General features: G+C 42.9%; 1 protein-coding gene across 4 annotated transcripts; it reads right to left on the bottom strand.

Moving 5' to 3' along the window:
- Positions 1-931: 931 nt before the first annotated feature.
- MEIKIN (meiotic kinetochore factor) lies at positions 932-24,575 on the bottom strand. 4 transcript variants are annotated; one of them, XM_019478371.2, is made up of 15 exons: positions 24,540-24,575; positions 23,633-23,841; positions 21,651-21,741; positions 21,334-21,412; positions 20,046-20,106; positions 18,318-18,458; positions 15,857-15,976; positions 14,295-14,334; positions 13,700-13,767; positions 12,610-12,704; positions 10,957-11,139; positions 8,437-8,520; positions 6,617-6,745; positions 6,101-6,263; positions 934-1,198 (listed from the first exon to the last, which is right to left on the bottom strand). In XM_019478371.2, exons 2-15 carry the CDS (start codon positions 23,808-23,810, stop codon positions 1,152-1,154), a joined length of 1,479 nt encoding a protein of 492 aa, XP_019333916.1. In that variant the 5' UTR covers positions 23,811-23,841; positions 24,540-24,575; the 3' UTR covers positions 934-1,151. The 4 variants fall into 4 exon arrangements, with proteins under 4 accessions (XP_059568837.1, XP_019333916.1, XP_059568836.1 ...); XM_059712854.1 differs by lacking the exon at positions 24,540-24,575 and having other exon boundaries at positions 932-1,198; positions 6,065-6,263; positions 23,633-24,117; XM_059712853.1 differs by lacking the exon at positions 24,540-24,575 and having other exon boundaries at positions 23,633-24,115.
- Positions 24,576-25,444: the final 869 nt, after the last annotated feature.

The following is a 25,444-nucleotide window of genomic DNA, read 5'->3' as shown; positions in this document are numbered from 1 at the left end:
AGGTTGGGACTTTCAAATTAATCTAAACAGACAAAGATGCTGAAATTCATCAAGTTGCAGTTACCTTAGGCTCCTTCAAAATCAGTCACCTTACTTTTGTTCTACCGAAATACTCTTCTGCTGAGAGAAGTGTTCCAGAATAGACTGAGCCTTCACCTCCCCAACCAAACCCTCCAACAAATACTTTCCTACATTCTCATTTAAGTAATGAAAGTCTTTTATTTGTAGAATACAGTAGTTTTGAGTTTTCTAGCCCTAAACTTGTACAGTGCTAGTGACAGGCTTCATTGAGATTACTTGCCCAGTAAGTGTTTAGAGGCAGATACTGAAATTCCAGTATTTTGTCTAGATCTAAAGTAGATATTTGTCCATATGACCAGAGCACCACAATAGGTTTAGGGGTGGCCACCCTGTGATCCATGTGCCACAAAATGTCACAGGTAGCCTCTGTGTGGCACGCAGAAGATCAGGCAAGTACAGTGGCAAATAGGCATATCAGGCAAGGAAAATGGGGAAGGAAGCAAAGAGCACAGCAGCAGATCAGGCAGGGGAAGAGGATCAGCATTGTGCTTGGGGAAGATGCAGTGCTAATATATGGCACACCTGCCAGAAAGGCTGGCCCTCACTGCACTAGTTAAACCTATTCAGGACAAGAAAAGCAGAGAGTTGTAGATTAAAACTAAGGGGCACACAAGTATGCACATTACTTATATCACATTATCATTAGTAGTTTCTCTTTTTCAGCAGCATTATTCTTCCCTACAAAAAAGTAGTCAGACTTTTCAATGCAATTTAAAAAGTGTTAATTTGCTTTTAAAATATTCACAAGTTGGCATAACAAAAGCCAGAGACTTTTAAGTTTTACAGCTTGGTTTCCTACTCCTCCTTTTTAAACTGAGTGAACAGACAGCATCATTTACTTAAGAAACAATGCCCAAAGTCAAATGTATTTGTAAGTATAAAAAAAAACTTTAATGATCTTTTTTTTTTTTTTAAATAAAGCATTTACAGACTTACAGCCCAGATAATACATAAACCACCAGCATGTGTAGTTTGCACTTGTGAGTATTCTCTTCCATTCCTCAGTCAGACATTTCACACCCTAAGGTGGAACCTTTACTAGTTTCTACTTCTTGTGACATGCAAACAGCTTAGCTACGGTTACTGCAGACCCAGTTTTTGGTACTTGTAATAACATCTGAAAAATTAAGAAGCGAAATTAGTTTATCGTCTGTAAATAGATGCATTTCACAGAGAGAATTCATTAAACTGACTCTTTAGGTGGTTTGCAGAGTAACTGATATGTATTCTATCCCTTCTAACTGGTAAGAGGCCACTTGCAGGTCAGCATTCTGTTACAGGTGAAATCATGGCTATATTCTCAATGTAAAATAAAGTTGCACTGTGAATATCCTTGAAAGGAAGTAGGCACAAACAGCATGCAGACAGTCCCCCTCTTCCAGGAGTCTCATTCAAAACACTTGCTCTCAAGAAACAGTTGTTTTTACTTAGCAAGATTAAAACAGCAAACTCCCTTGCTACATTACAACTCCTCCAAAATGAAATGTAAAAAATATAACCACTTGTTCAGATTAAACAGTACTCCTGCCCCTATAACTTGTAAGAAAAATGGCCAACAAACAGCACAACCTTGTGATCCTTGTTAAATTGCATGTTGCATTTAAGAAATAAGGATCAGGAGTACTACCCTAATCCTGCTTGCAATGGCATCAATCTCTACTGTGTATGTACACTTGTTTTAATGAGGGTTTCAATACATATACAAAAGCATGTACATTATCTCAAGATGCATGAGGTTTACACACAACTGCATCTCAGAATATGGTCATAAGAATTCATTACATTTGTGTTCTTGATAATTTAGTAAAACGTGAATCTGAAAAGACATGCCTCCAGTCAGAATCAAAGATAAGGCTTGAGGGAGACTACAGCTTTATAATCTAATCTGATCTCTTCATCTCTTCTCACATGCATACAACATAGTCCAATATGTCCTTCTGAATTTACCAATAACTCAGAAGCCACTACAAGCAGTGTTAAGTTCTTCCAATAATGAACTGCCATCACTGTTATTAAGTACACAGAAAGGAATAAAGACCTTGGATTTGAACATAGGTAAAGTTCTTGCATGTCAGAAACCCAATAGCTAGAATACTGTTGGTACAGCGTAACCTACCTCTACATCAGGGTAGCACAGGACCAGTCCATGGTGCAGGGCTGGCCCATGTACTTTGTCCCCACTGCATTCCAGTCTGGGATGTGCTGGAGTGGGTGCTGCATGTGGCAGTCCCAGACCAGCCAAGGCAAGCACTGGATCTAGCAGCATGAAGGGGACCCAGGGACATCTCTCACCCCAATATGCTAGATCTAGCACCCACTCTGGCTCATCCATGACTGCACTGCACATGGCGCCCAATCTAGAGGCTGCACTTCATGTGGCATCCACCCTGAACCAGATGCCACATGTGGTTCACATCCTGGACCAAGTGAGGTGGGAGTGGTAGGAGTAGGGGAAAGGCATTCCCTGGACTGGCCTCACACAGATGCTGCCTGCAGTTTTGAAAGTCTTAATTATTGCAACTTTCCTTGAAAAGGAATTTTAGAGTTTTCCAATTCAGTTCTTGCAATTGTTAACAGTGCATTATAGACATTTCAAAACACAATAGAGAAGGGGTGTTAAAGATACAGCCCTCAGAATTGTATTATCTGATCCACAGAGGTCCTGAAGAAGCCAGGAGATCAAGGATGGGGCAAGCAGGGAAGGGACCCGCCACTGAATTCTCGCATATGAACCACTGTTGTGTCTGCAGTAGAGGAGCAAGTGATGGGTATGATAATCTCCTTGGCAGTAAATGCCACTGCCATTCATCCCACTGCTGGAGGTGGGTCTGGATCCAGCCTGCGAGAAGTCCTATAGTCCAGATCCACCCAGGAACCCAAGGGAGTTACACATGTCTGCATTAGAGCCACAAGATACAAAAAAACCTAAGTCTGGTCAGGGTGAATGAGGTATGAGGACAAATGTATAATCAGGGGTTTTTCTTGAACAACCAGAAGCAGCTCTTAGGCTCTTACTTATCTTTAAAGAAGTAAATTTCCATTTCAGTCAATGAAAGCACTCACATTTCTTAAATTTTAAGCAAATCCCTGGTGCTCTTAGCAACTCATGGGCATGTTATGCATGTGTCCAAGTGGTTCTACTGTGTTAATGCAAGAGTGTTCAACACATTGCATGATCAAGTCCATGAACAGGGATCCAGGTTTTCTGTTCACTGTAGAAAATGCAGATTTTTCCCTTTAAAAAGGAGAAAAATCACAGGGAACTATGGGTTTCCCTTTGCAGGCTGGCAGAGTTCCAGCCTGCAAGGGGCTGCGGGAAATGGGACACAGGAGGCAGGGGACACCATGTGCATGTGTACACATGCACGTGGCAGCCAGGTGGCAATGGACAGCAGCCCCTGCAGCTCTCTCCAGGTAAGTCCACAGAGGGAGAGGGGCACAGGCCACATGGTGGGGAGGGCACAGATCACACATTCGAGAGGTGGGGGGGGCACATGCCCCCCAAGATTTGTGCCCGCAGCAGGGGTGGGGCTGCTGATGGGCTGGACCAGCTCCAAAGGAGGCACCTCCGCAGCCCAGTGGGCAGGAGCCAGTGCAGGAGGGAGCACCATGTCACCATGGCCGCCAAGGTGAAGCACCCCCTGCCCACCTGGCAGCAGTGGGGGCACAACTGCGTGCTTCTGCCACCTCCGCATGTCACCTTGGCGGCCACATAATGTACCAAGTAACTCCAAAGCCACGCAGCTTGATACGAGACCCATACCTTCTCACCACAACTACTCTTAAGTGTTCTGTTTAACTGTCAATTGCAATTTTTTTAAAAAATTAGAGAATTTGTGATTTTTAAACAGAAAACCAGGATCCCCGATGAGGCAGGAACTAAATACAAAGTATCATTATTTCCACTGCATCTTTTGCCTTTATCTGTCGTATGACTATTATGTGCACTGCAGTCATTTCAAGAGAGAGGCTCAGGAATCTTCTACTTACAAGCCAATCACAATCTGAATTCAAATTGTGCAGCATAAGTATTTATGAAGCATTACAGCTTAAGAGTTAATCATATTCATTATATTTTATGAACACTCAATTATTTTTGGTTCAATGTTTATCTCATCAACCTTTCATCAGTTATTTTGAAATACCTTCTGTATTTTTTTATTTTTTTTTTTACTAGTCTCATATACAAGTTTCCTCTGCTGTAGCTTGAGGCTACTGTAGGATACTTTATTTAAAACAACGGCCTCAGGCTTCAGCAGAGGAAACTTAGGTTGGCGATTAGAAGAAACTTGCCGTGTATGAGGGTTGTCAAGCATTGGAACATACTACCGACAGGCGTTGTGGAATCTCCATCCTTGGACATTTTCAAGAGCAGATTAGACAGACACTAGGCTAGGTGGGATGGTTTAGTCAAGGAGGATCCTGCTTTGAGCAAGGGGCTAGACTAGATGACTTCATGGGGTCCCTTTCAACCCTACTTTCCTGTGATTCTATGAACACTATTTCCTGGTCTATACAGGCTATGAAAATTCTGACCTACACATTTTAAAGTACTTACCCAGGTTCTAGGTATTTGTACATACTCAACTTCTGACATGCAAATACTATCTTTTCCACTGAAAACTTCAATAAAGCTATTTTGTACTAATCATGGTCTCTGGGATGAAACTGGTATTTAAACTATTGCATTATTTAACAAAGTATTGACCAATTAGATTCTTTTCTGAAAGGGTATTAGACTGAAGTGGCACAGCATTCTTTAAAGAGAATTGTGTTCAACCTAAGAAGAAACATGCCATCCAGTGGCATACTGAGAATCTGCAAGTGAAAACTTCAATAGGGAAATGATTTTATTTCTGTATTAGACATTGACAAGACATACCAGAGTACTGTATAAAATACTGGCATCCCTTTTAAGAAGAATTTGGGAAAACTGGGGAGTATAGAAAGAGTCACAAAAAACATTTAAGGACTGCAAAATGCACCTTTCACAGTGGCAGCCCCTGAGAGCCCCATCCATATGACTTCATAAAATAAAACTAAGAGGTGACTTGATTACACTAAGTATGTTTTCAGGGAGAAAAGAGTGGGTACTGAATTTAAGAGAAGTATAACAAGAACCAATGGCTGGAAGTGCATGAGAGTTAGAAAACAAACAAATCCCCCTCTCCCCCTGAAAAAAACCAACCCCAACGTACATCTTATTTTTGAAGATGATTAGTCAGATTAGTCCCTTTGCCAATGGAAGTGGTGAGTTTTGAAGACTTCACAACTGTGCAGCTTTCTGGAAGGTATGTCCTATTCAAACTTCTAGCCTTAAACTCTGTGACTCCAAGAAATAGCTTCTTGAAATACTGACAAAGAGGGAAGAATAAATTATGGCTTATGTTTAGGTATCAAAGGGCTTAAGGAGCTGAGAGCCTTGACTGTAGATTCCAGAAAACAAGAATGGAATGGCTGTGTGGTTCCCATGACTTTTCATAGCTTTGAAGACAGACCAGACAAAAACAGCTGCCTCCAGGCATGATCTTTTCACTACAGTATCTTTGCTGTTCTCTAAAACTTATATTAAGGCACTTGTGCCAGAAGAGGATGTCTGAGGACTTAGATAGTTGAACAGATGTTGATGTACCGACATGGAAAAAAAAAACCCAACTTACTCTCACCCCTGCTTCCAGAGAGTATTCTAAGCAACAAGCTACAGAGGCAGACTCAGTGTGGCTGGCCTGTATATGGAGGATGATTATGGGGAAGGTTTTCTGAAAGGACCCTCACTGTCCTTGTGCTTTTATGATGTGTAGCAACTTCACTATAAGTATGTGAAAGTCTTCACTAATATAATTTCTATTAATAAGTACTATTATCCAATAACACAAGGACTTTATGTGTGGCAGTCCAAACGAAGAGTTTAAAATCCCCAGTATGGCTCACTCTTGCAACACTTCCATTTTTTTCCCCAGATTTTACATTGAAAGTGACTTACTCATAAAAACATACAATTCCTCCCACTCTCAGTCACCTGTCATTTGTGTATGAAACATTCTCCTGTTTCCATTACATTCAGGCATCCCTTCAGGAGGAAGAAACACACTGCCACTAACTGGAATTAGGCAATGCTCAGATGGTCTAACACCTGGTGAAGCTTTAACAATGGAGCAGATTTCTCGTCTCTGATGTGGAGACTGAAGACATAGGAGGAAAAAATAATAATTTCAGCCATGAAAATATTTTTACATGTGAACAACCTTTTCCTGCATCTTCTTTAAGGAATACTCAGTCAGAACTGTGCACAAATACTATGTGTACTTAATAATGGTATAATGCTATTAAAGACTACACATATCAATATGGAAATATTAAATTAAGAGTACTCTTATATGCTTAATAAATGCTAAGGCAACATCTTGATTTTTTTAAGTCGGGCATTTAAGCACCGCTATCATTAAGAGCTTTGTTGAAGTGTGCATCAGCTATGGCATATTCTATCATAAAAACTACTCAAACTTGAAATTAAGGCATGTAATACATTTATAACCTGATATACAGTTGTTTCTTCAGGACTCAGAGGTGCAGGAATAATTTCTGCTGAATTCACATATGGACCCGTTGTATTTAGGAATAAATCTTCATCAGAGGATGCCTTGCACACTGGTGACAAGTTAAACTATAGTTCAAGCAAAGTACAAGGAACAAAATATCAATATTGCTTGTTTAAGTATTAAATTAAGTTCAATTATATTTATTACTTCTTCGCTGAAAAAGCTAGCCTAATGCTGCAAGAATAAGATTAGAGGGAATAAGACTGAGTGGGGATTTAATAGCAGCCTTCAACTACCTGAAGCGGGGTTGCAAAGAGGATGGAGCTGGACTGTTCTCAGTGGTGGCAGATGACAGAACAAGGAGCAATGGTCTCAAAGGTGCAGCAGTGGAAGTTTAGGTTAGATATTAGAAAAAAAAATTCTCTCATAAGAAAGGTAGTAAAGTACTGGACCAGGTTACCCAGAGGTTGTGGAGTCTCCATCTTTGGAGGTTTTAAAGACCCAGCTAGACAAAGCTTTGGCTGGGATGATCTAGCTGGGGATGACCCTGCTATTAGCAAGGGGATGGACTAGTTGACCTTCTGAGATCCCTTTCAACCCTCTTTTCTACTATTAGGAACAAGAGATTCCCAACGATAAGAGTCTTGTCTGTCACCCGACAATTCATTTATATTTTCTGATTTGGTTTCTTTGACCGTAAAACAGGATCAATTTGTAGTCAAAGAAAGTTAATCAGAAAATACAAGTCTTCTCAGTGAAACTATCCTGTCTGTGCTTGTTAGCAGTTCGTTTTTCTCTGTGATCAATTCTGGGTGTTAATGTTTTCCTTGCAGGACTCTTAGAACTGACAAATTCAAGTCTGTAAAGCAAGTTCAGGAAATATACATTTCACACACAAAATACTGGAGGAATCCAGTTAGGATTTTTTTTCCTGAATTTCATTCCATATTGTGAAATTGTCTTCTTGAAGCAGCACCCTTTTTCCCCCCCAAAGTTTTATTATGTCAATTAGGAAACACAGTTAGTGTATTACAAATATTTTGAGTCTGATTTGTGATTTTGTTTCCTGTTCCTATACAGAACTGAAAAGCTCATTGGCATTACTGCAATTAAAGGGTGCCTGTACTCATGCTGGGAGGCTATTCTGACATGCTGTAATTAAAGTGTGCCAGAGCAGACTCTATTAATCAAGTCTGCTGGAACATGTTAATTAGCACACTTCAGCCAGCCTCCATGTCTCACATATCAGCATCCCTGCACTTCAAAATGGTGGTGGGGGTGCTTTAACTAAAGCTTATTTGATGAACTTTACCTAAAGTGCCCCCGCTACCATTTTGAAAGATTGGCGACGCTGATACATGAGACACTTGGGGTGATTTAATTAGAGCAACTCTTGGACCTAATCTAATTAAAACACCCCCCCCCCCCCCCCGGGGGCACATGTTAAAATGCCAAAAGGTTTTGAAAATGTAGTTTCAATAAGAGTATTACCCATTTACATCGAAATTGTTCGAAACGAAGAGATAGTACAAATAAAGCTAAAAAGTGTTCATTTTGGTATAAGTGATTTTAAAAAGTAGAATATTTGTTTGATTTTTAACACAAATATCTATTTTAAGCATCTTGATTGAAGTTTAATAATACCAATTTTGTTGCTCAAGATTTTGATTTGTAATCAGACAACTGCATGCACAAGTAAAGTGTGCAACCATACTTGTAAGTCTCTGAATTTATATAAAGAGGTTAGCCAATAGGGCTAGCTCTTTCTACTGTTTTACAAAGGCAGCGGCCAACAGGATTCTAATTTACTCCTCACCTCTAAATCTTCTGGGTGAAAGTATCCTGTGCTTGTTAGCAGTTCTCTGGTTTTTTCTGTGACCAGTCCTGCGGAACTCGTTTCCTGTGCAGAAATAGAGGGGAGAGAAAGAGTGTCTGAGTTGTAAACAAACCTTCCTAGCAATTTCATTCTCAGGGATATTACTGCATTTCCTGTGCACAGAATGTTAATTTGAAGAATTCTACTGAAATTTACCTGCAATTTCAAGGTCTGATTCCTAGAGTTATGAGACTCTTCTGTCATTCAGACATTTAGTTTTTGGGTTCTTCAAACGAAGATAAAGAATTAGGTCTTGAAACAAAGCAACAACAGCTTATACTTCAGTCCCTGCCGTTTGTGGCTGGATTGGACGTTTCCCCTCATATAATGGTTCAAGATCAGAATAATTTCTTTATTTTCAGTGGATTCTCCTGTCATTCTAAATTTTTTAAAGAAACAACCTAGAAAGAACTAGGTTTTCATAGATTTCATAGACATTAGGGCTGGAAGAGACCTTGAAGATCATCAAGTCCAGCCCTCTGCCCCAGGGGCAGGAAGTCAGCTATGGCCAAAGGATCCCAGCAAGATAAGAATCCAAATGTTTCTTGAAAGAGTCCAGAGTAGGAGCCTGCACCACTTTTGGAAGGAGTCTATTCCAGGCCTCGGGGGCTTGGACAGTAATGACATTTTTCGTTACATCTAGCCTAAAACCGTCTTGGAGGAGTTTATGACCATTAGTCCTTGTTCCCCCAGATCCTGATGCACACCCCTTATATACTTATAGGCAGCCACCAGGTGCCCCCTGAGCCTGTGCTTTTCCAGGCTGGAGAGTCCCATGGCTCTCAGCCTCTCTTCATAAGGCCTGCTCTCTTGTCTTCTGTTCATGCATTTGGCTCTCCTCTGGACTCTCTCAAGCTTCTCCACATCCTTCCTGAATTGTGGAGCCCAGAATTGGATGCAGTACTCCAGCTGTGGCCTCACCAAGGCCAAGTACAGGAAGAGGATGACAACCAGAGATTTACTTGAGAAGCCTCTATAGATGCAAGCTAGAGCTTTGTTTGCTTTACCAGCTGCAACATTATATTGGTGGCTCATGTTCCTCCTGCAGTTCAATTACAAGACAACTTGGGTTACAGACAACTACTTTCTCTTCTAAAATGATGCAACTCAAATCCACTAAATAATTTATTTTCAAAGAAGTCTGAAAGGTAATCATGCTTGGGGTAATCTAGGTTTATTTTTTTAAATCTAGTCCCTTTACTTAGTTTGGTTTTCTACAGTATTGTCCTCTGGTCACTTTTACCTTCTGCATTATGTTATCTGTACATTCAGGAAAGTATATGGAACAAGATAGAGAATGTTATCGTACCTTGCTTAGAGGAATCTAATTTAAAAATAAAAATGATGAAAACCAGTAATTGAAGGCCATAGGTTAGTGTCAACTTAAATGGCATTTATGAGTCCCTGCCCACTTTGGTTTTGTGCATGATCACAAACTCAGTACAGTACTTATAATTTTTGCCTATTTCTACTATAAAAAGAAAGTAGAGCTACCTGGAAAAGTGACAAATTGTTTGTGCTGCCTATTCACAGGCTAAATTTTAATAGTATTCCAAAACTCTTAGCAGTATTTTATGTATCAGATTTCTGCAGCACACAGGGCAAAATTATTTTTTGGTGCCATTCCCATTTCATTTGGATTGTTCCATACTGTCCACAGTGTTTGAGACAGACACTTCCCACATACAGGATTTTTGGAGGAGTTGTTCAAAATTACTCACAGCACTGATCTAATTACTCCTACTGAAGTCTGCACAGCAGTTACTGAGACCATGCAACCTTTAAACAAACCTTCAGCTACATTTACGAATAAGGCTATCAGTGTCCAAGTTAACAAACTTAAGCAGAGTCCATTTGGGATGGCCTTATAATTTATGAAATTCTATTACAGAGGTGGCCCAGAAAGTTCTGTATCTCTGTACTGTTAGAAATTCCCTGGCTCTGTCCACGCAAGGTTATTTTAATACAATTTGCAGTTGGAGCACTACAATAGTAAGATCAGCTGCTAGCATTTTAACAACCACCTTCTCTAGCTCTACTCAGAACAGGTCATGCCATAAACCACATAGTAGCATCCTCAAAACATTCACCACTGGTGATGAGAGGTCAAGAAATGTTATCGACAGACAGCCAATGAGCAAAACCAACTGCAATCCAATTAATTTACAACGCCACAGGGCCTGATCCTGCATGTCTGGTATTGTTGTATTGTGGTATATACTTTAGTGAGTTCTGGGCACATAAAACATATGGGTCACATTCCACATTCTTTATGTGTACAAATAAACTTAGTTGTCATTGTTTACAGTCAATATATATACCATCATTAGATTTGTCTCTCATTTTCAGATTGCTCTGTTTCAGCCTTTACCACTTCTGTCATAGCCCCACTAGGTTCTCAGTTTTGATTTACTCCAATTTTAAGCCTCTGTAAATCAACTGCTCAATGGAAAGTCTTACCTTTTCACACACTGGCTGTTCAGATGACAGTACGTCTGCTGTCAATCTCACAGCTTTAGTTGTGATGTGATCCACAGTAGATTCAAGATGACAGGACAAAGATGTTCCCCCTTTTACCTGCTCACTGAATTTTACCTTTTTCTTGCACTTCAAGTTTTTGGGTTTAGCAATTTGAGCATCAAGCTATAAAGATAAACAATTAAACTTCACATTACAAAACAGCCCCCATGGTCAGCACACGCTACACAGATGCATAATAAAACATCTCATCAGTTCTTGAATCAGATCCTTGATCTACACCAGTGAAGCTCAACCTCCAGCCTGCAAACAAGATCCAGCCCATGAGGCCACATCATCCAACCCACTGGTCTCCCCAGAGATTTGAAAATTTGGCCAGAGGAGCATGGCGAGAGTGTTGTTCCTCCTGGACTTCCTGATTTTTAGGGCCTGGACTGGATGCATGCTAGATCATGCTGGCATGTGGTGGGGCTGGCGCACAGAGTCACTCCATGGATGGATCTGGTGATCTGGTGTGCAGGATTGGGCTGGTGAAGGGCCGTATCTGGGGCCAGCATACCAAATTGCACCCACAGACTTACCTTGATCTGGATCCAGTCTATAGACCAATTTTGTGCCAGCCATTAGGCCCGCAGAGCTGGAAATTTGAGCACAACTAATCTATACTGCCACTTGTAGTTACTATGAGTTACAAGTATCTGTACTGATAAGGCAACTTGGGTTTACTTTAATCCAGAGATCACAACCCCATTACTTCTGCCTTTTAGTCCATGTAAATCTGGTATTACCATCATGGATCCAGGGTAAGGTATAGCTTTGCCATCATCACTTAAGTCTCTCTATGGACACTGTTTGTTCTTAGATAAAGACCCAGTCTGATAAAAGAGGTGCTGGAATTGTGCAATTCATTCATCTTTTTCAGACTGAATCTGAGTATAGCATCCTTGCTGAGAGAACAGATCTAATAAGCAAGTCAAAGTGAGTTTGCCACAGATTTCCTTTCAGAGGCAGTCTACAGAAGTAAACAGTGATGCTGAACAGCTTATTCAACATATTTCTCATTAAATATAGTAGTCAGAAAGGAAAGGCTTGAAAACAGAAAAGCAAAACACACAGGATTATGTAAAGCTTTATATTTCCATTAGGACTGACGCAGATCCAATTTTTTCCCACCCCAGTCTTCTGCAGACACTGCCTTTCAGCTGCAGAGAAGAGACTTAACAGTTCCCATGCTCCCTGCTTGAAAGGCCCTGGCTCTGTCGTATGCTGAAAGTAGATGGCAGAACATCTTGACATTTGTGTTGTCTGATAAACATGAGTAATTGGGATATAAAACCACTAACTTTGATTACTTGCATACGTGCAAGGATTTAGGACTAAGTTTACAACCTTGCTGACTACTAGATGGATACAAAGTGTTATCAAAGACAAAGATGCACGCATTTATAAAATAATATACAAATAATCCCCCTCACATGCTTCACACTTATCATTACACCAAAGACATGCTAAACTAGTGATTACTGTTAAACATTTCTGATGCACAAGGCATCAAGCTGTTACGCTTCCTTAGTATCCACTACAGTGGTATTGGATGTTTATATTTGGATAAAGTGCATTCATCTAAATACTCACCTTCCTCTTTGATCTTGGAGGTAAGGGACACAAAGTGTGAGGTGTTACATCTGGAGTTTTTTCTCTCTCAGGTATAATTTTACATACTTGTTTTCCTATAAAAACAATTTAATTGAGTAGTTAATAGAAAAAGACTGCAATCACTTTCCAACCCACACAGTATAAATTATCCCTTGGAAAACCAAATCTGAGATCACACCAGCACACACAGAATACTGTAATATAAGATGCTCTCTTCTCTGCCCAGCTTGCAGCAGCATCAATAAAACCTAGTTCTATTTGTAGAAGAAATTTTAATTAACATGGATTCCTTCTCCACCCAAAGCACAGCTCAGGCCCTACCACAGGGATAATGTGGCAGGCCAAATCATCATTCTAAGGAAGCCCATGCTGTATGTTTCGTGTTCATCTAAAAAGATGTTAAGGTATCCAGGATTTTGCACATGGATAATCTTGTACAATTTTAATGTTTTACAGTCAATCCTACCAGGACTCTCTCAGCCTCTTTTATGAGATGCTTCAGCTTTTTCCAGCCTTCATTTCCTTTCCACTCTTGTTATTCATCAACAGATCAGACTGTATTTAGATTTGATTTCTTTTTAAACAAGCACTTATCCAGTGCTACATACCACAGCCAAAAGTTAAACACAATTAAAATCAGCAAGTGTTCCTCACTCATCCCTTGCTGACAAGGCCAGATACAGTAAATCAAACACAACAAATACTTCCCCCACCCTAGTATTTCTCAAAGATCTCTTATATGCCCCTTCTTTCTTGTGTGTTATCAAACGTTTTATATATTCCATATATTAAAATTTTCCACCCAACTGAGCATCTTCCAGTCATATTCAGGTCAGCAAGAGGTAAATTCAGATGGTAAGTTAATGTAAACAGCTGTACAACTAACTGTGCTACCAAGACTGGCAAACCAAACTGCCTTATTGGTTTTCTGCAAGTTAGAGTTAAGCTGACTATAAGGTAGAGAAGTTCTAGCAGAACAGCACTCCATCAGAATCAGTATAATGGGTAACAGAAGCCATGTAAGTTTGACTAGTTTGTAAATATGAATACTGTCTTAGTTATATTTTACCTGCAACAACAACAGCTGAAGCACTTGTCAAATCAGAAGGATTGTTACTGCATGTTGATGGTTTCTCTCTATGATAAAAACAGTTGTTATTTGATATCAAGTTTGCTGGAATCAAGAAAGCAATCATTTAGCTAGGTCTAAACTTTCTGTGCCTTGTCCGTTACAGAAGTTCCGTTACAAATTATTTTTTCTAATTAGCCAATCACGCTCAACATTACTGGTCAAAATGAGTCAAACCCTGATGGTTTAGTCAACTATCTTAACATTCTGAAGGTTTTTTCCGGGTTAAAAACCATAGAAAGAAAACCACTGAAATCAAGTACTTGTAAAATATATATAGAAAACAATAAAAATATTTGGGTAGAGTATAGTAGAGATAATTTAAATACAAAGGTAAGAAGGTAGCTTGCCTTGGTAGACATTTTTCCCCAAATCTCCAAACACAAGTATTAGCCCATTCAAACCTGTAGGACTTCACATGTAATGGAAATTAGGCACACATATAAGTGTTTGAGGAATCAACCTAAGACTGTACTGAGTGAAGATATTTAGTTTATTCTTTAAAGACGTGTTAAATGCCTGCTCTACAGATTACCTTCCAACATACTGGTCTTGAAGATCCTCCAGTACAGGTTCTAAAAGACAGAAATTAGACCTCCATTTTAATAGGGGTGCACTAATAGAGATTTTTTGGGCCAATACCAATGGCCAATTTTTAACAAGCCATATCAACCAATATAAATCTGCAGAGCCTTCCGGGGGGGGGGGGAGGGGGGAATCAGGGTGACTTCCCCAGGCCCCATGCTTTGGGGGGCCCCACGAACAGTGCCATACAGGCCCTGGGGACAATGCGACTGGCACGTGCTGAGGGCACCACCACTTCACATGGCTGCCACATGCCACCAGCTTCATGCTCTGGCGGATTGCCACCCTCCACAGACTGATATTCCTCAGTCCCTGCACACCCCTAGGGTCAGCTCTGCCAATCTGATTCTGATATTCAGCCCTGCAGCGTGTAGAGTGGTGTCTGGATGGTATGTTTGTGGGGGAGGGGGAGGCAGGGGGGAGGGGAGATGGATCAAAGCCCCCGCAGTGAGGGAGAGAATGAGGCTGGTACTGGGGCATGGCGGGGCCGGGGTGCAGCGAGGCAGGACATGGGACTGAGTCACAGCTTGTCCAGAGGGCACAGGGAGGGGGGTGGCTCCCACTGCTGCATGCACCCCAGCAGGGCATGGGGAGGGGGGGGGGGGCATGTGTCCCTGGATCTGCGCAGGGCAAGGATGGGCTGCCACTGCAGGCTGGGGCCAGGGCTGCACCGGGCTCTTCCCAGTGCGGGGCTGGGCTGGGTTGGGCTCATGGCATGCGGCGGTGGCAGTGCGGGCAACAGTGAATTTGAGGTGGCTGCAGCTCCCCAACCCTCTCCGTCCCAGCGCCACTGCCACCCACCCCAAGCCCAGCCCAGCCCAGCCCAGCCCAGCCCAGCCCAGCCTGCAGCCCCTCCTTGCCCCACGCGCAGATCCAGGGACTCACGCCCCCCCATGCCCCACTCCCCTGTGCCCCCCCAACAAGCTGCAGTGCTGTCCCATGCCCCGCTCCACCACACCCCAGCTAGGCAGTGCCTACCCCTGCCCCAGCCCCACTCCGTCCCTCACCATGGGGACCTCCACCCCCCCCATGCCCCTTCCCTCCCTCCTTGCCCATTCCCCCACAACATACTTACCAGCCAGACCTGATTGCTCTCCAAGCTACTGAGCTGTGCCCCTGGCTGCCTGTGTGCTGTGCTGTGGCTGCATGCATGCATGCACACAAGATTTATTGTGCCACATTATTGGCCACATCAGACAAAAAAAAAGCTGATTGCCGATACTCTCAATTTTCCTCATATGGGTGCCAATCTGATATGGACCGATGTATCAGCGCACCTCTACGTTTTAAAAATAGCTACAAAAGATAAACAGCGTTTATGACTTGTTTATGAAGTGTGCAATGGATGTGAACATTAACATGCAATGCCTCTGACTTTAGCGCAGAAGTGCCTCGATTCCTGTACATTAGCAACTAAAGCACAGAGACTTACTAAGGCAGACTTTGCACTGGAGTGAACTGCATATCTAGTTTTAAGTGAAATAGGTATTTCAAGTCATGTAAGAGGGTTACCTAATATCTCTGAAAGATTTGCAAGTTGTGGCACCTTATCAATAGTCACTGCTTTGCTGGTGTCCAGTAGAGTAGAATTCTTACATTTGAAATACGCCTCAGGATTGGAATAATATCCGTCTGAAAACAGAAGAGATAACTGCAAGTTACCTCTCACTCCGAAGTCCATTCAGTTAAAACGGGTTCTATAATTTAGACCTCTGACATTGGAAATATGAATAATTTCCCCACTTGGTGAAACATGCTCAGGTACATAGGAAACTGCTTAAGTCTACCTAAACCCTTCCCCAAAGTCAGTGCTCTCCCAGCCAGATTCTTCCTGTTATACCTTGCAGAAGCAACAGTAAGAAGATGTTTTGTGTCTATATAATCAGAGCTGAAATCTCTGTAAAGTCAGAGAGATCAGTCAAGCCATACTTAAGATTTGCATCCAATGGTCTCAAAGCATTTCAAAACATTGCATCAAACTGTCACGCTGGGACAGCTTATAAGCATACTTGAACATATGGATACAAAAACCTTTGAAAGTTTAGAGCACAAGTCCCTAGGAAAGTAGACCTAAAATATTCAACCATTAAGTCTGTTAATCATTTGGATTTGGTACACAATTTTTTTTCCATGTACGGAATAGGTAACAACTATGATATAGAGATCCAAAGCATCACATGCAGAGGATCTTTCAATATTTATTTAGTCTTAGACAGCGTCTTTCTTTTGTAACTAATCCTGACACCTGTCAGAATGGATATTCTTGGAGTACCAATAACCATAGAAATAAAGCTCACAAGTGTTACACATTACAAATATTTTTCAATTGAATACATGTGACCAAGTTTGATTTTTCCTTTGATTTTTTCCTTTTCCAAAAAACTGAATTGACCTATTTTAATTCCTGATCAAGTTCATAAGAAAAACAGTCACTGGGCTAGATCTGGATCCTATGTCCAACTGTTTTGTACTGTTCAGGATCACCCTAAGGGAGGGGCTGGGCAACAACAAACTTGGTGAAACTTTCCCCAAAGAACTGTTTCTGTTAGTCTAACTTGGAGCAGCATAAGGCCTATTTTAAATCAGACCAGGAGCTGGCTGAGTCCCAAGACTGAAGGATCAGACCCATCCAGATCCTGAAGTGAGCACAGTTTTTCACGGCCCAGGCACCCGACTGAGTAAATAGAAGAACGGTTCGTTTGTTTTATTAGTGCATTTGATTTTATTTTTTTTTTATATCATTCTACACCTGCAGGATAGAGCCCAGAGTTGTAGGGAATGGATCGGTGTCATCCTGGCAAGAAGTGGGCAGCAGTGTCCCATGGGGGTCGGTGCTCAGGTCAGTACTTTTCAACATCTTTATTAATGATTTGGATGTAGAGGTGAAGAACTCACTGGCCAAGTTTCCGAACAACACCAAATTATGGGGAGCGTGGTCATGCTTGAAGATAGGCTACAGTTACAGGAAGACCTAGACAGGCTAGCAAGTTGGAGAGATCGTATCTGATTTCTCAATGTTAAGAAATGTAAAGTGCTCCACCTCGAGATGAGCAACTTCCAACACACCTACAGGCTTGGTGGCACCAAACCAACTAGCACCACGAATGAAAGGGACCTGGGGGTAATAATAGACCACAGTATGAATATGAGGTGGCAGGGCAATGCTGTAGCCGGTAGGGCAAATAATACTTTGGCATGCATCAATCGATGCATCTCCAGCAAAACCAAGGAGGTGATTCTTCTGCTCTACTCAGCACTGGTGAGACCACAGCTGGGCACCACACTTTAACAAGGACATGGAGAAGCTTGAGGGAGTCCAAAGAAGAGCCACTCGTATGATCAGAGTCTTAAAAGGCAAGCCATATGAGGAAGGACTGAGGGAGCTGGGACTCTTCAGCTTGAGGAAAGAAGGCTGAGAGGGGACCTGGTAGCAGCTGACCGCTACACTAGGAAAGTACATCAAGGGCTCGGTGAGCAACTGTTCACCAGGGCACCCGAGGGGAAAACCAGGAGTAATGGCCACAAACTCCTGGAAATCGATTCAGGCTCAACATTAGGAAAACCTTCTTCACAGCCAGGGTGTCCAGACTGTGGAATAAGCTCATTCCAGAGGTGGTGCAATCACCTACCCTGGAAATCTTCAAGAGGAGACTAGACAGTCAACTTGCTGGAAGCACCTGACCCCAGTTGTCTTTCCTGCTTGGTGTGCAGGAGGCTGGACCCAGTGATTTTCCGAGGTCCCTTCCGGCCTTACAATCTGTGAACCTACCTGCTTGGCAGGTTGAGGTGACACTGATAGTAAGATATATTAACTATTCTTGAGGTGAATCTGGCATCAAAGGCTGTCCACTATCAACTTAGCTGTAAAGGGGTACCTGCTCATTCAAGGTGAGGAGTCAAAGATGTCTAGGCACACTGCTAACTATCTTTATCCTTTTCACACATGTAATGCATTTTGAGAACTAAGTTTTACCTAAGCCATCATCATCTCTGAATGTTTCAGGTGATGAGCAGCTATCCATACTATCATTAGTTTCCACACTGACATCTTTAGAGGAAGCCAAGTCTAAACAATCCAGCAGAAAGGTAGAAACACCAGTTGGCAGAGTAATTCCTATAATTAAAAAGAAGAAAAATCAGTTGGAATATTGCTGGATGCAAGTCAAACTGGCTTCCTTATCACTAGGTATCAGGCAAAGGAAGGGCATAGGCTCTGATCCTTCAATAAACTAAATATCTTCAATTCCCTCTTATCAATAGGTTTCAAAACCAAGTTTTTGATTCCAAAAAAACAAATGAAAACCTGGTTTATGTTCTAATCTTAAAAATAAGATATTCTTAAAATAGTAGATATCTCACTCCTTTTATTCAAGATTAAAATATGTTTATAAGATTCAGCCGCATTATTTTTGACTTGTACTAGATTTCGGCTGCTTGCAGACATTAAATAAAATAAACAAACAAACCAGCACTTTAATTTAAAAACTTGGCACATTCCCAAACCAAGCCCCGCGTATGCCCAAAAGAGGCAGCACCTTACGTGGACCCGGTTCGCCCAACATCTGTATTAATCGGGTGATTTATTGGGGGCTTTTTTTGGCACTTTAATAGCTGATTGAATCAACTTAGCTAAAAACACCAAAAAGCCCTCCTGAAGTGCCTGATCTATACAGATGCTGCAGAGCCAGGTTGAAGTAATGTGCTGCTGCTTCTGGTAAAGCACAGTTCGTTGGTTCGGTTCTTTTTTTAACCAAGCCTTAGATACCAGCTTTTTTAAAAGTGGGATTAATATTAAATCTATAATAACCCTCTGCTGCTAGAGACTGATAGATGTCCTGATACAATCTGAATATTCTATGCCAATTTCCAACAGTAACAATATTCTGATTAATGGGAACAACCTAGTCAACAGGCCATCACTCAACCTGTTCTAAAATCCCAGTCATGTATCTATCAAAGTAGCTAACCAATCCTCAAAATAACATTTTGGAGACTCAACTGCACTTGTTACCACCTACTCATTTAAGGACCTTAACAGAAAATATTAACAACCCCTAGAAGTATGCTAGGCTCACAGAATATAAATACCTGAGCTGGCTACATGCCATTATGTTCAGTTTGCTTACTTCAGTATTCGTGGGACACTTTTTTAAATTCCAGTTTTGGGGGTTGTTTTTTTTTTTTTGGGGGGGGGGGGGTTAATATTAGTTTGAATTAGGGATAAAACAAGCTAGATGAAAGTAGGCTCCTTTTCCCCCACCAAAATAGCAGTTAACTATACCTCTCTTTTGGTGATTACCCAAGTATTAAAAGGGCCTAGTAAATTTCTATCAATAAATGGCCAACCAATGCCATTAACCAGCACTAATGCAAGACTATGTGACTCAAAGTTAATAAAGAAAACTAGAGATTTTTCCAATTTTTGTGGGACAGGGTTCTGATCCTAAATGAAGACTGAATATATTTGGTGCTGCAGTCCAAGCCTATTTTTCATGTGCATTGACCAATGTTAGAATCAGAGTCAGAAACCCAACTAGGAGTTGCACAGCCTTTCCTTTCTGAAAGTGTAAGCTTGAATCTACGTTCTTCCTGAGCACAGGAATAATGAAGAAGTCTTAATTGTACAGAAATAACTTGTCTATTAATACCAATTTTAATATCTTTATGTATGTTGCACACTTATATCCTGAAATATCCTCACCTGAAGTAGTGTCGGTAGTTCTCAAACTCTCTTTACTTTCAGAGTTGATAGGCAAAGATTCCTAAAAGCAGGTGCACATGAAAACAGCAACATTTAGATCAAGAGGCATAATCAAATTTACTCTCAGGCTGTTACAAAGAGAAACTTTGATTGCAAAATAGGCATTACTGTAATTTGTCATGTAAGTTTTGTTTGTTAAGTTAGTTAAGTTTAGTTTGATCAAAAGTTGAGACTTCCAGCACTATAGAACTGTTCTTCATGCAACAGTAGCAAGACTGCCACCTAAATTACTGAGGAAACTATTGCTAGTGACAGTTGGCTTGATCCTGGAATTTTTGGTTGGGTAAAATTTTCACTGAATTCACCTTACAAATCAGCAGAAGTTTTAACATGGCAAAATGTGCAACATATGAAACAATGAAAAAAAACCCACAAGGCAAGATAAAGGAAAGCACACAACATTTGCTCATTTACTTTTAGATATCTTTTTGAATGTCCGGTGGCAATACTAAAAGGAAAACTGAATTGTGTTAACTGTACAAAACTGGACCCTGATGCACCTGATCCTAATGCCATGCATGTATGCAAACAGCATCACAGAATTCAAGGACTATTCACATCCACAAAGCTGCACGTTTGGAAAATAAATCAGGATTTATATACGAGTATAATTTGTTATACTCAAAAACCCTCAATTACTTTATATTCCAAAGTGATAACACTTCAACTCAACCATATCCTATTAATTGAAATTTCTCCTGTAGTGACAATAACTCACTGTTAAACAGTGCTTCTAATAATTTTTCTCAAAGTGCTTAACAAAGGAGGTATTGTCCAATTGTGCCGATGAGGAAACTGAGGCACAGAACAGCAGTGCAACTTCCCCAAGGTTATACAATATGCCTGGGACTGAGCTGGTAATAACCAGGTCTTTTGAATCACAGCCTAATGAACAGGACTTGTACAGACTTACCTTGATTAATCATGCAGCATACCGTGATACTAATATTGCTGAGTATGAACAGTTACACACCAGCTTTCCTTCTGACCATCTACAACACAACCCCTCACTACTGCCTCCTCCTCCCCGGAAAGCTACAGGGCCAAGTTTAGTCCCAAGTATATGCATAAGACTTAGTAATTTTCTTGAGAGCTGTGCACATATAAAAAAAAAAAAAAGTGTAGAATTTAGCTCACAGAAGACATGCCCCCCCGCCCCAATTTTACTCTATCAAATGTACTGGCCAATGAAAACTCAGATTAACAGAGCAAACATGAATATTCAAACCTTCATTAGAGTAGCACTTTTTTCCCTGATGTCTTCACTTTCTTCCATGCCCGTAACTTCTTTGTTAATTACTTGTACACTGCATGAAAAGAAGAACACAACAAAGCTATGCTTGCAGTTGTGCCACAGTTATCCAGAAGTAAGAATTCATTAGAATAGTCCAAAAGACCCAGCCATTTCTTGTTACCTGGTGTTCAAAAAGTTCAAGGAACAAGAGCTTACTGGGAATCAACCATATGAAGCTCAAAAGTCAGTTATAAGTTTACTTAAGTTAACTAACATTAATAATGATATACTTTGAATGTGTTACCACCAACCTCTGACTAGATGAACTGTTGCTCACTTGGGCCACTTCAGCCTTTTCTTTGATTTTTGGTAAGGTTTTCATCTTGGAATTTCCTTTCAGATCTAAGGAAGGGTGAATATTTAATTTTAAACACCACCACAATAACAATATTAAAGCAAAGTAGGCAAAATCATGGGAGAGTGACAGACAAGATAAAGAATGTCCTAATAGACACACAGCCTGCAGTCTTTATGATGTTTACAATCCTGGTGTGAAATGCTGGACAAGGAGCTTAGTTAGGATTTCTTCCCAAAGAATGTACTTACATACTAACTTAGTCAAAAGACCAAAGTTAGCTTAACAAAGGCATACAGGGTATGGCTAATCTCACGCTTGCCAGACCAGAAAACAAATTATATCCTTTGCTATTGATTTTTGCTGTGCGGGCTGCAAAAGTTTGACTCCAGCTACATTTTACACTGGGTTTACTGGAAGCACTTTAAGTCATTTCACACAGACTCAAGAGAGGTAGCTATCCTAAAGACCACAACTAAGCAAGCACTTAAGAAGAGACGGTCATTTGTTAGTCCATTCCAAACTTGGCAGCACTGCTTGCATGACCTAAGTCAGCTTTGTCAAATTAGTGTTAGATGGAGAAAGTATGGGGGAAAGAAAACCTGGAAAATTAGACAGAAGGTAAACGGGCTTGAAACATTACTATAAAAATATTTTAAACTATTTTAAGAGGATCTTAAGGATCACTACCACGCATTTTGCTTTCCACAATTCCCAAGCAGTGCTTCCTCTATCACACCATTACACAGTCTGCCCATAAAGCCCCTAGATAAGGTTCTCTGGGATCCAGTGTCTGGACAAGATAAGAACCAGAAACCATCATCTACTAACCCCTTTCCCTCTGCCTTTTTTCATAAACGTATGCAGCTTATAAACACATTATTTCCCTGTGGCTCCTCTCCAGAGCTGACACCAGGACCGACTAGCTTACGTAAAAGGATTCAAGTAACGGACACAACTTCTACAACTAAGAGTGGGAACCAGTGAAGCAGAGCCAAGACAAGAACCAATCACACAATCTTTTAATGGGCTGCTTTTAAATGAAAGCATCTCCTTCTCAAATGGGTGAGAAGGTAATACCTTGTGTGAACTGGATGTGAAAATGATAAAACAACACTTGCATTCACTGCTTTTCATCAGCATTTTCAAGAAAGCAAAGTTCATCACACTCACTCCACAGCTGGGGAAACAGGCACACATGGACCTGTCTAAGGCCACCCAGCAGGCACACAGCAGAGCCAAGACTAGGATGCAAATGTCCTGCGTCCTAGGAGGGTACCCCATCTGCTAAGTCACACAACCTCCCCCACCCATAAAAGCAACTCACAAGAGGAAGCCATTTCAAGTTCTAACTCTTGTTAGCTTCTTTTATTGTCATCGGCGGTGCTGAAGAATCCTACAAAGATTCTTTTCAGTCTTTGAAACCAAGTCCCATTTTCCAGATTTGCTTTCACTCAACCAGTAGGGAACATGCTGCTTCTAAGGCTTAACTGCTTCTAGGAAGGTCTGGAAGTGCAAGGATAAATTTGATGAAGGTTTTTGACCTTGTGGGCTTTGCCATGCATTTAGAGAGGGACACACTTTGATGGCACCAGGAAACGGACATCATCTCTCCAAAGGGAAAGAAATAAGCAAGTCTCCAATTACTGCATTAGGAAAAGTGTTGTCCAACACTGGAACAGCGAGGAAGCAAAACTCCCACCTTCTAGATCAGCCAGGCAAGAACCAGACCCCAGCAAGCTGGCACAGAGCCTCATGCAGCCACTACAAGTGCAAAGAGGATGGGACTATCAAGGTACCCAGCCCACCAAGCACCCAGTACTGGCATCCAACAGCCTTCAGGGAAGGATTGGCCCTCATCCAGGCTGTTGAGAAACTCAGCCCCTCCCAAAGACACAGATGAGGTAAGAGACAGCAGTAAAACAGAGCAGCAGCTACTACTTGGGACGTGGCGCTCCCAGGCAGGAGGGGAGAAGAGGTGCTGGCGGGCATTGGCATTGCTGCTGCCTGCCCGGCACAGGGCGGAGGCTGCCAAGCCTGGCACTGGGGAAGAGCAGTGTGCAGCCTTCTTCCGCCTCGCGCCTCGGGTGTAGGTGCGCAGCTTGGCCCACTCCATGGCGGCTCCACTGGTGCTGCTCCCACCACAGCTGCAACAGAGCAGGAGAGAAGAGGGGTCAGGAAGGGCATGGAGTGCAACACGGGGGCCGGATAGACATGGGGGGCATGGAGTGCAGAATGGGGCAGGAGGGGCATGGGGGCAGGAGGGGCATGGGGGTAGGAGGGGCATGGAGTGCAGGATGGGGCAGGGGGGCAGGAAGGTCATGGAGTGCAGAATGGGGCAGGAGGGGCATGGGGTGCAGGAGAGGCATGGGGGACATGGAGGCAGGAGGGTCGAGTGCAGGATGGGGCAGGAGGGGCATGGGGTGCAGAATAGGGAAGGAGGGGCATGGGGGGCAGGAGGGACATGGGGGCAGGAGGGTCATGGAGTACAGAATGGGGCAGGAGGGGCATGGGGTGCAGGATGGGGCAGGAGGGGCATGGGGGACATGGAGGCAGGAGGGGCATGGAGTGCAGGATGGGGCAGGAGGGGCATGGGGTGCAGAATAGGGAAGGAGGGGCATGGGGTGCAGAATAGGGAAGGAGGGGCATGGGGGGCAGGAGGGGGCAGGAGGGGCATGGGGGCAGGAGAGGCATGGAGTACAGAATGGTGCAGGGGGGGCATGGAGTGCAGCAGGAGGCACGGAGCCAGGGAGAGGGCAGTCCAGCCACAGCAGTGTCACGAACCAGCCAAGCCCGAGGCCCAGCCGGTCCACACCCGCCCAGCCCAGCCCAACCCGACCCTCACCCAGGACGAGAACCCTGCCCCGCCTCCCAGCCCAGCCTCAACACGTCACAGACTCTGCCCCGCCCCCTCCCCTCCAGCCAATGAGGAGGACCCCGCCCTGGGGCGGTTTCTCCCCCCAAACCGTCCCTCCCCCCCCCGCGGCGGTTGCCGAGGGGGGCGGGCAGCAGGCTATGACAGGCAGCGACTGCCGCCAATAGACAAGAGGCGGCGGCGCTCCGCAACCAATCCCAAATCGCACCGCCTCAAGGTTGCCCCGCCCTCCCAGCCCCGCCCCGAGCCGCCCCACTGCGCAGGGCGGGGCTGGTGGGGTCGCGCCCAGCTGTCACTCAGCACCTCGAGTGCTGCCGGCGCGAGCGGCGCGCGGTGGCCCCGCAGTGATGGGATCTCAATTCCCTTCAGCGCTGTGTGTCAAACAGTCGCGCGTGGTGAGGACAAGAGGGAGTTTGCCCGGGCTGGGCTCCCAGGCCTCATACACCCCGTGCAGCAACACTGACGAGTCCTCCATAACATTGCCAGTCCCGTTTATGCACAATATTAAAACTTGGTTTTGCGAAAGTGTAATATTCCCCCCCCAACCCCATTTTGGGGCCAGCCGCACCTGGTTCTCCTGCGTCTCTCTGGAGGGGGGGGGCGCAGACAAAATTGTAACTCCAAGGGGGGCTCGGCTTTAAACATCTGAGACGCGCTGCCCCGGGGGTGCGTGGGGCGTCGTGCTCGCCGCCCCGTCTGGTGGGATGAGCACTGAATCATGTCTATGTTTTAATGTGCCTGTACCTAAAAGGAGTAATTATAGGCGCTGACAACCGTCCCAGGCAGAATGGCGCAGGAGACACAGCACACAACCTCTAAAAGCAAAATTAAAGGTTGTTAGCATAATTAACGCCAATCTTCTGTGTTTTTCTTCA

Source organism: Alligator mississippiensis, chromosome 9 (assembly GCF_030867095.1).
Source record: "Alligator mississippiensis isolate rAllMis1 chromosome 9, rAllMis1, whole genome shotgun sequence".
Classification (NCBI taxonomy): Eukaryota; Metazoa; Chordata; order Crocodylia; family Alligatoridae; genus Alligator; species Alligator mississippiensis.
The sequence above is the reverse complement of the archived record's forward strand: the minus strand, read 5'-3'. Positions and strand labels throughout refer to the sequence as shown.

Bases quoted from the DNA above. Each gene is read 5' to 3' on its own strand.
- MEIKIN (XM_059712853.1), bottom strand. From the start codon at position 24,017: ATGACCTTCCTGCCCCCCTGCCCCATCCTGCACTCCATGCCCCTCCTA. The intron at 15,977-18,317 runs GTAAAACTTAGT...TTCTGTTTTCAG, and splicing joins CAGAGATGATGATGGCTTAG to ACGGATATTATTCCAATCCT. The intron at 12,705-13,699 runs GTAAAATATAAC...TTGTTTTTATAG, and splicing joins TTCAGCTGTTGTTGTTGCAG to GAAAACAAGTATGTAAAATT.